Below are 12,500 nucleotides of genomic sequence, written 5' to 3' on the forward strand. Positions count from 1 at the left end.
TTTGACACAGAGCTGAGAATAGAACACACATGTTTATGATGGGAATTCAGGAGAAGCTGCAGCTTCAAAGTGTGCGGGGCTGTGTGGGATTAAAGACATACGTGCTCTGGTCTGATGATACATTTACACTTAAAACTTCAAAATGCTATCACAGAGCCAATAGGATGTGGCAATGAGTATATGATTTTGGGACTTGGCGGTGCGAAGTAATAAAAAAAAAAAAGTACTATGCCAAAAATGCTAAAATGTTACTATGCTATTTCCCCACAGTCACCAACTACCTTGTACAAGTCAGATTTGGCTCCAGTGTCTATGTACTGTAGACACTGGAAATTTGGTCTGAAATTGACCAATCAGCGCTAAGAGTAGGGCGGGCCTTTGCCAGCCAATCAGAGCAGTAGCTGGTCTGGTGACCTACCATGATCCCTCAATCAACCTCTAAATGAGTTCTGTGCAGCATTCAATGAAACGGTCATGTGATTTTCAAGAGCATTTCATATAGCATGTCCAGTCTGACTGTGGACACTCCTGACAACATTTAATCTTTTAATCACTGTTAATATGAACTACTACAGGAGTACTACAACAACAACAACAACAACAACAACAACAACAACAACAACAACAACCACCACCACCTTGTTTAATTTTGTCCACAAAAAGACATGTCTAGTGTGACGCTCATTTCAATCATCCAGGTATAGTAAGATCAAAACAAAAACTAGAAACTAATTTGTGACATCTATCAAAAGCATGAGGGGAAACAGCACATAAGGTGAGTGTTTATGTTAAGTTATTTATTTGATTTCTTAATGGTCAAGCCCAGTGGTTCCCAAACTGCGCTACGCGTACCCCTATAGGCAGTGGTTCTCATCCTTTTTGAGCCCCCGAAAAAACTTTAGGTTGGGGTTCGTGACCCCCCTCCCACCACGACCCAACCCAACAACAGCATGCACAAATTCACACACTGATTTCACTCACTCACTGAAGTCGTTTTTTTTTAAATAGTTTATATAGCTTTATAATAATACATTTAATTATCAATGGAGATTTTTTTTTCCTTTTGCTTAGATCATCATGCACAAGCAGAAACCTGAAAGTCCACCTGAAAGCTTAAAACACTTATTTTACCATTCATTCACTATGAATGCTGCCATGTTGATTACAGTCATGTCTACGCACATCACAATAAACGAATCTGCAATAAAGTAAAATTCAGTCTGTCAAACTTCAGATTTACCTATGTTGTTTTTATCCTGTTTTACCTGTACTGTATGTGCACTTCCTTATTTTTTCCTAACAATGGTGTTTTTTGTTGTTGCTGTTATTTTTTATTTTATGTTTCCTGTCTTTTGCTGTTGTTTTTAACTATTGCAAGTTTTTCTTTATAGGATGCCAATCAACACCAGGCAAAGGGACTGCCGACAAAAATTAGCCTTCTGGCTGAATCGGGTATATTTATATGACTATGTTGATTAATGTACACTGTCCCTTCACAAAAAAAGTGAATTGAATTGAATTGAATTGAATGTCGGGGATGCAGCTCAGAAAACGCTCTGTTCATGTCATCTTATGGGAAGAATTGGATAACAGACAGAACCATTCATGTTCTTGTTGGAATGCCAACATCGAAACTTCTTCTTCTTCTCCTCCTTCCACCCATCCCACTAAATCCCTGATTGTGCATCCAAATAGAGAAAAAGACAATAAAAAAAGAAAGGCTAATATCTGATATATTCTAGCAAAATAAATGCATACATCGTTTTGGGTTATAAGCACGGGGATTTGAGTTTGCTGAGATACATTACTGAGTTCCAAGTGAAGTAGAACTGCTCTTTGGACCCTCTGGGTGTGTATTTCATTTGGATCAAGTTTGAAGTGGAGCATCAGATCACTCGTCCATAGTGAGGAGTTTGCTGGTTTGGAGGATGTCCAGTGCAACAAGATCCTACGGCCAAGCAGAGTCATGAAGGTCATCATGTGCTCATGCTTATTAATAATCTGTTGGTCAGTTGGTCAGTTGATGCAATGCCAAAGAGTGCTGGAGACATTAGGTTGTAAATGTAGGCCTCTGAGGAAGTCTTACGCAGTAGGATTTTGCTGGTTGTGGCTTATAGAGCTCAAGTCACATGACTTTCCATGACGTTTCTTGCCCCGGAAGAGAGTTCCCCATTCATTTTCTCCATAGACATTTCGGAAAATGCTTATGAGTTTTAAGGCTGGAACCAACAGATTGACCTTGAACTTTGACATTTGACCACCAAAATCCTTGCGTCCAATTTGACGTTTGAGCCAAATTGGAAGAAATTCCGTCAAGCCATTCCTGAGATATCATGTTAACAAACTTGGGAATGGCATTCGTGAGGTCACAGTGAGCCTGAACTTTGACCTTTGACCACCAAAATCGAATCGGTTCATCCTTGAGTCCAAGTCGACGTTTGAGGAAAATTTGATGAAATTCCGTCAAGGGGTTCCTCAGATATCGTGTTAACGAACATCAGACGGACGGACGGACAAGCCAAATCTATAATGCGTCAAGCCTGGCTATCGCCGGCGGAGGCATAACAAAGGCTCCATACTGCTCGTCTGGCATAATCCAAGTCTCCAGAAGCCCTGAGATGCCAAGTTGACTTGAAAAGACATCATGTGTTTAGCTGAAAACTGCACTGTAGGAGAATTTAGAATTGAATTGAATATAACTTTATTGTCCACCAAGGTAGAAAATTGTCTTTGGCTCACCAAACACAAAAAATAACAACACAAGAGGCCAGAAGGTAATTAGTGAGACAAAAAATATAAACAGGCATTGACAGGGTTAGCTCACACATTAAAAACAGTTCATGTCTGTCGTTTAGGACAATTATTTTTTTCCTTATTACCATTTTTTGCTACATTTCTTTTACCTTTGAATGTAAAGTTTGCATGATCATGTATGGGTTTCAAAGAATTTCAAAAAGTCATGATTGTCAGTAATGGGGGTCCAGTCAGGAAGTCTATCTTCCTATCAGGAAGTCTAAAAAATAAAAAAAAAAGATGGCACGGTGGCTCAGTGGTTAGTACTGTTGCCTCACAGCAAGAAGGTCCCGGGTTCGAACCCCGGTCCGTCCCAGGTCCTTTCTGTGTGGAGTTTGCATGTTCTCCCCGTGTCCGTGTGGGTTTTCTCCGGGTGCTCCGGTTTCCTCCCACCACCAAAGACATGTATGTTAGGGTTAATACTCCTGTCAGTGCTCCTCCTGACCAAGACACTTGCAAAAGAACTGGAGTTGGTCACCGGGCGCTGCACTGCAGCTGCCCACTGCTCCTAGTTCTAGGAAGGTTCCTAGTAGAGGATGGGTCAAATGCAGAGGATGAATTTCCCCACGGGGATAAATAAAGGATAACTTAACTTAACTTAACTTCTGCATGCTTACAGTAGCTTGACGTCTCACACCATCCTGCCATCTCTCACACATGCCCTCTCATAACTCTTGCTGTCATTTCCCGGCTCGTCGATCGAGATATCAGCTGCTCACATCAGCTGGTCGCATAGCACAGCGACACACCTCCATTGTTAGCCAATCATCTTGCTGCTTCTTAATATGTTTCTCACTCCACTTTAGTCCATTCATGCTGCCGTTATCACCCCCCCCCCCCACACACACACACACACCTACACACACACACACACACACACACACACACACACACCTACACACACACACACACACACACACACACACACACACACACACACACACCATTAACTGCCCCACTACTGTACTTAATACTTTGCTTGTCTCTCGTGATTGAAATGATGATCATTCCTGGGAAAACATACATGTACTTTTTGCAGATTGGTATGTGGGTCTTTTGGCAGTTATTAATATGAATATATGAATGAATACATATGTTAATGTGTGGTGATGTGATGAGAGCAGTGCTACTGAAATGTCCTGACACGGACACATGACTGACCAGGCTCCTATTCTTAGAAGTTCTTAGAACAGCCAGGCGTTAACTGGTCCCGACCGGCTCACACACACACACACACACACACACACACACACACACACACACACACACACACACACACACACACACACACACACACACACACACACACCACACCTACACGCACACACACACACACACACACACACCTACACGCGCACACACACACACACACACACACACACACACACACACACACATACCTACACACACACACACACACACACACACACACACACACACACACACACACACACACAAACACACACACACACACACCACACACACACACACACACACACACACACACACCTACACACAGACACAGACACACACACACACACACACACACCTACACACACACACACACACACACACACACACACACACACACACACACACACACTGTTGGTAATGTAACTGGATGTGTTCTGGACTCTCATTGAGTACATTCATAGGGGAGGGAGATAGCGTGTGTGTGTTTGTGTGTGTGAGCTGAGCACATATCTAGACTGACTTACATTCAGAGCGCTAAACTAAAAACAGTTTAGTCGGCCTGGCAGGGGTCCAGAACAACCAGTTAATCCTGTCACCTGATTGGCTGTTCCAGCATCCAAACACTCCCACCAGGAACATGTCTGGATTTTTTTTTTTTTTTTTTTTTTACAAAAATCACTTTATAGTAAATCGACTTCCAATGCTAATTTCCTTTGCTTAGGCCAGGGGTTCCCAAAGTGGTGTCCGCGGAACCCAAAGAGATTATTTGAATTTTTGATGTATTAATATTTTTTGGGGTGCTGTATCCACTAGCGATTTGACCGGGGCTAGTGAAGATGTGTATCATATGAGACTAGAAGACCTAAGGCATCCATTGTAGCAACTATATCATGCTAGCAGCTAGCTTGTCGGGAAGGGGGCTACAGTAAATTACACTCCAAATTCAGGCTAAAGTACTCGAGGGGGAAAAACCAGCATGGCCATTTTCAAAGGGGTGACTTGACCTCTGACCTCAAGATATCTGAATGAGAATGGCTTCTATGGGGACCCACGCGTCTCCCCTTCACAGACATGCCCACTTCATGCTAATAAGTCATTTTAAAATGTCAGGCCTAATTACTATCAGATTGTGAGACTTGTTATGGTTTGTTGAAAGCTACAGCAGCAGAATCTGACTGTGTGGTTCAGTTCCTCCATATTGACCGTGCAGCAACTGATCACTGTTGTCTCAGGGTCCAAACACCAAACACTTGTTTTTCTGCTGGCTTATTATTCACTTTTCTGCCATGTTGGCACAAACTCCTGAGTTGGTTCATCACAGAGACGTTTGGCACAATGACAGATATTACGAGCTCCAGAAGTCTGACCTCAATCGGCCTGAACTAGAGCTGGGCAATAATATTATGTCAATAAAAAACAAAAAAAATCTAAAATCTAAAAAAAAACATTTAAAAACAGTCAATGAAGATGCCAAATTGCCAATGGGTTCCTCCCTCACTGATTTGCAAGGTGTCCTGCCCACTTCCTGCTTCCATGGTGCTCAGTGACGGGGTGTCGTCATGGTAACCGCTGTCAAAACAATGCACAATGGCCAGGACACGCCCACTCATTAGCGGTGGCTACAAAGGCTGGCACCATTATGTAGGCTGACACTGACAACTACACACAGACACGCGCGCACGCACGCACACACACGCACACACACACACACACACACACACACACACACACACACACACACACACACACGCACGCACGCACACACACACGTAACATTATGCCTCTCTTGCATGTTACATTAATCATTTGAGCTTTAAATGGTTACTGTGTCCAATAGAAAAATATTGTCACGCATTTTATGAAGGTATTTGTGTTATTTGCATATTCATATGCTGTTATTTTATATTTCCTGGCTACACTGTATCCATGGTAATGACGCAGCTATAAAGCCTCATCACAGGGGGAAGTTCCCCAGGTCTTTGACTGTTTCATGAAAAGCTGTAAATAGTGACGTAGCCTATCTGAGAGAGACACTAACTATTGTCTATTGACATCCAGACTGATTATCTACTGATCCATCTGTATCAGTAGTGTCTTTGTGTCATTTAGATTAGAAGTCTTTGATCCTGGTCAAGGTTAGACCGTTGGCCCTATAACTGATCAGTTAATGGTTACTGGGCTTGTTTACAGAAATCATCCATTAGTGTTGTAACTTTCCTTGAATTATTATCATCTTCTTTTATACCGAAGAGTTCAACTGAGACCAGGCTTCCTAAGTTCTCTCATCGTAAACACATGTCTCCTCGCTGGAGTAAACTGTCAGCTGTTAGTCCGACACATCATCAAAACACAACTCATCTCATACAGGTCTGTACGGTCACACCATATCACCTGCAGCAGGGACGCACCATGATGTCACCTGCAGCAGGGATGCACCATGATGTCACCTGCAGCAGGGATGAACCATGATGTCACCTGCAGCAGGGATGAACCATGATGTCACCTGCAGCAGGGATGAACCATGATATCACCTGCAGCAGGGATGCACCATGATGTCACCTGCAGCAGGGACGCACCATGATGTCACCTGCAGCAGGGATGAACCATGATGTCACCTGCAGCAGGGATGAACCATGATGTCACCTGCAGCAGGGACGCACCATGATGTCACCTGCAGCAGGGACGCACCATGATGTCACCTGCAGCAGGGATGCACCATGATGTCACCTGCAGCAGGGACGCACCATGATATCTCCTGCAGCAGGGATGTACCATGATGTCACCTGCAGCAGGGATGCACCATGATGTCACCTGCAGCAGGGATGCACCATGATGTCACCTGCAGCAGGGACGCACCATGATATCTCCTGCAGCAGGGATGATCCATGATATCACCTGCAGCAGGGATGCACCTCACCTGCAGCAGGGATGAACCATGATGTCACCTGCAGCAGGGATGCACCATGATATCACCTGCAGCAGGGATGCCCCATGATGTCACCTGCAGCAGGGATGCACCATGATATCACCTGCAGCAGGGATGCACCATGATGTCACCTGCAGCAGGGATGCACCATGATATCACCTGCAGCAGGGATGCACCATGATGTCACCTGCAGCAGGGACGCACCATGATATCTCCTGCAGCAGGGATGTACCATGATGTCACCTGCAGCAGGGACGCACCATGATGTCACCTGCAGCAGGGACGCACCATGATATCACCTGCAGCAGGGACGCACCATGATATCACCTGCAGCAGGGACGCACCATGATATCACCTGCAGCAGGGATGCACCATGATGTCACCTGCAGCAGGGACGTACCATGATGTCACCTGCAGCAGGGATGCACCATGATGTCACCTGCAGCAGGGACGCACCATGATATCACCTGCAGCAGGGACGCACCATGATATCACCTGCAGCAGGGACGCACCATGATATCACGTGCAGCAGGGATGCACCATGATGTCACCTGCAGCAGGGACGCACCATGATGTCACCTGCAGCAGGGATGAATTTCCAAACTTATTGTAAACATATATTAATCTGTTATTCTGGAATTGTTTTAAGGTTTGAATGTGCAATACAGACACAGATGTTTAACTTCTTCTTCTCTTCTGATTGGATCTCTGCCCAAGTCGTCCCTCCCTAACATTTAGTCTAGTTTTCACCAGTGAAAATAGGTAGTCGACTAACATTTTTCCTCATAGTTTTCGTCTACGAAATCAACACTGCTATGGATGCATGTCTCCACCTAGTGGTGCACTCCTCTTCCAAACTCACACACACTTTTCCACAACTACACCATGTATCTGAAACAATGTTTACTTACTGTCAATCTCATCAAAGTTTCTGAAGACCATGTCCACGTGATCCCACTCCATAAAGCTGCATTTCCCAATGAAGGGCTGGGCAAACACCACATACTGATATATATTTCAATTCAAATACATGTCACTCTTGTGTTAGAATGAGTAAATGGGCATTGACACTGTTTTTATATAACCCTTGATCAATTCTCATTCATCTTTTATCTTTTCTTTTTTATTTATCTGTAGGCTACATACGTGCACTGCCAAGAGTAGCGGCAGCATTATAAACCAGAGACCAGACTATATCAAAAACATAAACACACAGTGGCGTCTTTCATGCATGCTAGCAAGCAAAACTGCTGTCTGTCTGACCACAGACTGTAGAAAGAGACGCAGGATAGCCAAGCGAATGTGATTGGATGAACGTTTGGCGCTAGGCCAATCACAGGCAGAGAGGGTGCCTCCAGCCTTCGCCATCATCCGAAAAACAATATAGCCTACAGTATGGGGAGCAGCTACAGTGCAGTCGTTCCAGTGGACTCAGTCCTGACTCAGCCATTTCTTTGTCCATAATGTGAACGTGCCAAATGAACTCTGACCCCTCTAAAACAAAGCACCACCCCAGGAGATGGTTAGTGGTTTGTTTGTGCTGGCTTGACTTGACTTCATTAATTCATGCTTGCAGTAAAGTGTCTTGAAAATGATGCAGAATACAAAACCACTAAAATCATCATATTCATAAACATAAAGAGAGCACATTTGTACACGTGAAACAAGACAAAGTACAAAAATAAAGCGCGTAGCGTGGAGACTCTGGAGAGATGATGCGCCATGGCTGCAGTTATGGAAATCGCCCGCTCCGCAGCCTCCCAAAATTGTGACTGACAGACAGACAGAGAGACAAACACCGCCCACCCACTTATGGCATGCGCCATCATGCAACTGTGCGCCATCGGCTTATACTACATCACAGTTGCTCGAGTGACGTCACTGATGACATCACTGATGACATGATAATCGGGTCTGACACAGACACCGCCACCGTGACCACACCACTTAGCCAATTTTAACGAAGATGTTCTCAACCTAAGTGACAAATTGGAGACAAAATCAGAGAAGACTACCAGACTACCAGACTACCAGACTACCAGTGAAAGGTGTTAAAAGTGGATTAAAATGAGTGAGACTGTGTGGGACTCACAGATACAGACGGTGGAGAGCAGTCTGGTGGCCATGTATGGAGGCACGCAGTTCTGGAAGGCCGGCTGCAGGACGTAGTTGGAGAAGGTGAGGGCGATGACGGCCAGCGTGGTGGGATACATGATGAGGACAGCACTCCATAGCAGCAGGAAGCTACAGGGACAAGACACCAAGGGTTAATATGTAGGGACAAGACACCAAGGGTTAATATGTGACAAATTATTAGCCCTTTAATGACACATCCACATGAAGCTGACAATTCAAACACATTAAAGGGGCACTCCACCGAAAAACTATACTGATTTATTTGCACATGATCTCTCACACATCTCTGACACTGTGGGCGTGGCCCCTGAGAGAGCCTGGCACTGTGGGCGTGGCCCCTGAGAGAGCCTGGCACTGTGGGCGTGGCCCCTGAGAGAGCCTGTCACTGTGGGCGTGGCCCCTGAGAGAGCCTGTCACTGTGGGCGTGGCCCCTGAGAGAGCCTGTCACTGTGGGCGTGGGCCCCTGAGAGAGCCTGTCACTGTGGGCGTGGCCCCTGAGAGAGCCTGTCACTGTGGGCGTGGCCCCTGAGAGAGCATGTCACTGTGGGCGTGGCCCCTGAGAGAGCCTGGCACTGTGGGCGTGGCCCCTGAGAGAGCCTGGCACTGTGGGCATGGCCCCTGAGAGAGCCTGTCACTGTGGGCGTGGCCCCTGAGAGAGCCTGTCACTGTGGCCGTGGCCCCTGAGAGAGCATGGCACTGTGGGCGTGGCCTCTGAGAGAGCCTGGCACTGTGGGCGTGGCCCCTGAGAGAGCCTGGCACTGTGGGCGTGGCCCCTGAGAGAGCCTGGCACTGTGGGCGTGGCGCCTGAGAGAGCCTGACACTGTGGGCATGGCCCCTGAGAGAGCCTGTCACTCTGGGCGTGGCCCCTGAGAGAGCCTGTCACTCTGGGCGTGGCCCCTGAGAGAGCCTGTCACTGTGGGCGTGGCCCCTGAGAGAGCCTGTCACTCTGGGCGTGGCCCCTGAGAGAGCCTGTCACTGTGGGCGTGGCCCCTGAGAGAGCCTGGCACTGTGGGCGTGGCCCCTGAGAGAGCCTGTCACTCTGGGCGTGGCCCCTGAGAGAGCCTGTCACTCTGGGCGTGGCCCCTGAGAGAGCCTGTCACTCTGGGCGTGGCCCCTGAGAGAGCCTGTCACTGTGGGCGTGGCCCCTGAGAGAGCCTGGCACTGTGGGCGTGGCCCCTGAGAGAGCCTGGCACTGTGGGCGTGGCCTCTGAGAGAGCCTGTCACTGTGGGCGTGGCCTCTGAGAGAGCCTGTCACTGTGGGCGTGGCCCCTGAGTGGCTGAATCTGTCCGCAGTCGGTCTCCTACTATTCAGAACAAGTGGAAGCTGTTCGAAAAATGGTGCCTGAAAGAGGACCACATTCCTTATCTGTGTCAACATGAAGCCATTGTGGTCGTTTTACAGGACTTAATTTAGAAGAACCGGACGAACAAACCAGTCTCACATGACACCCATTGTACAACACGTGCCAGCCACACATACACACTCATGCTGACGGTGGCCGGTGAAATAGTCTCTGCATTTATCCCATCCAGCTTTGTCTTTCCTCTTGGGGGCAGCGATGAGCAGTGTCCAGCTTTCTAGTGTACAGAAAGGCCCTTTTCACAAGATACCTCACCTGGGCACTATAGGCACTGAGGGCATGCGGTAAGGGGGCATGCCCTGGGGGCCACAGCATCCTAGGTGGGAATCGAACCCAGGTTCCTTCTTGCTGTGAGGCGACAGCGCCACCGTGCCCCTAGCGATATTACCGTATTGTGTAAGTTCAGGTTACAATCATTGAAATGACCTAGTCCTGGATGCCATTTTTGCTGTTTTGCTGTTTGCTGTTGGCTGACTGGCTGCTACAACTTCATTGATGATCTAAGACTTCCGTGCTTGTTTGATTGTGGTCCGAACATCATTTCAGACAAACACTTTGCACCACCAGAAGAGGAGAGGAGACATGAGAAGACAAGAACATCCTGGATCTCGGCGTGTCTCACCGCAAAACATTTACAATGAGCTGAACACAGTCGCTCACTTGTAGCCAAAAAAGGCTCCAGTCAATAGCTGCAATTACTAGCCAAGTAGCCAGAGAGCTACAGCCAGGAGCTTTTGGCCCAGCTTTAGGTTTCTCTCTGCCTGTGGCGGCTCGGGCTGATTCAAAAGTTAAATCAACTAGATGGATGTTAAGACGACGATATCAACTGTGTTCAAAGCAGGACTGCTCTCTTCACTTTGCTTGGTTTGACGTGAAAGGCTCTGATTAGGCTCTTTGGCTTTTTGATGCACAAATGTTTGCTCTTTCCGTTTCCCCTCCGTTTGTGCAAATGAATGAATGAAAGGAGACAGAAGAAGTGAAACGAGTGATCCGTCCCACAGCAGAGGAGGGCCTCTTTGACTCTCTCAGACTAACAGTGCTGCTCCAGGGTCACTTTACATATCACATGACCACATGAGCTTCACAACACATTCACAGCTGATTGGTTCCAGATGAAGAGTCCGGCTAAACTGAACCATTCTCCCTGCATACATCTGCATCTGGACTGCTGTAACAAGGTCCACACCAAGAGGTGAGAACCTGAGATTCATAAGCCCAGAAGGTCCCACAGAGGACCATGTAAATGACGTAAAATTGAAGTGACGAGGTTTTCACATGACAACACTGTGACATGTTGTATCATGTTGTTATGAACATACTGTATATTGTGTTAAAGACAGACCTGCGTCATCCAAAACTGTACACCACCAGACGTGTTGAAATATGACAACTACTCACCCCACCAGCCCTCCAAAGATCTCCGTCACGTAGGAGTAGTCTCCTCCAGACTTGGGGATGGTGACGCCCAGCTCGGCGTAGCACATGGACCCCAGGGCGCAGATGCCCCCTCCCAGCACCCACACGATGAGCGACAGCCCCACCGAGCCCGCATGTTCTAGCACCCCTTTGGGAGAGATGAAGATCCCAGAGCCGATGATGTTCCCTGGAGAAGGTAGGGGAGAGAGGGTGTGGAGGTTGTAAAGGTTAGGCGTAGTTTAACACAGAGGATGATCAAAATGTGTGCCTAAAACTTCTCTGACTTTATGTTACACCCAAATCATTGACGTACAGTTCAAGCGATTTCTTGATCCTGAAAACACATAATATGCTACATCTGTCCGTCAAATTTCAGCCAAATACATGTTCACATTTATTCTTTAATATCCTGCTGACTCAAAGAAGCTTCTGAAGGCATCCCAGCTCTTAAAATAAAACCAGGAGGGATTCGCTGATTCAACTCTGTTTTGTTTCAACTACTGACTGTCCAAAAACCACCTTATCATTACCATCAAGTCTCCTGCCTCGGCTGCTTTTAGGGTGTGTTTTGGTCTTCAACCTACAATTACGTGTTACGTTTTAGGCATCTAACTGACAGGCTTAACCAGAATGAGGCACCAATAGGGCTGACAGCACCCAGACAAGAGAACAGA

The 12,500-nt window shown here is 46.8% G+C and overlaps 1 protein-coding gene across 1 annotated transcript in view; it reads right to left on the bottom strand.

Moving 5' to 3' along the window:
- LOC310791619 (asc-type amino acid transporter 1-like) overlaps positions 1-12,500 on the bottom strand; it is a gene marked incomplete at both ends in the record, with an annotated part of 73,024 nt that overhangs the window by 9,744 nt on the left and 50,780 nt on the right. Inside the window, 2 exons of the mRNA XM_083653283.1 lie at positions 9,006-9,157; positions 11,809-12,013. Coding sequence (XP_083509409.1) covers positions 9,006-9,157; positions 11,809-12,013 — 357 coding nt within the window. The remainder of the gene's footprint in view (positions 1-9,005; positions 9,158-11,808; positions 12,014-12,500) is intronic.

Source organism: Poromitra crassiceps (assembly GCF_964638095.1).
Source record: "Poromitra crassiceps genome assembly, chromosome: 16".
Taxonomy (NCBI): Eukaryota; Metazoa; Chordata; class Actinopteri; order Beryciformes; family Melamphaidae; genus Poromitra; species Poromitra crassiceps.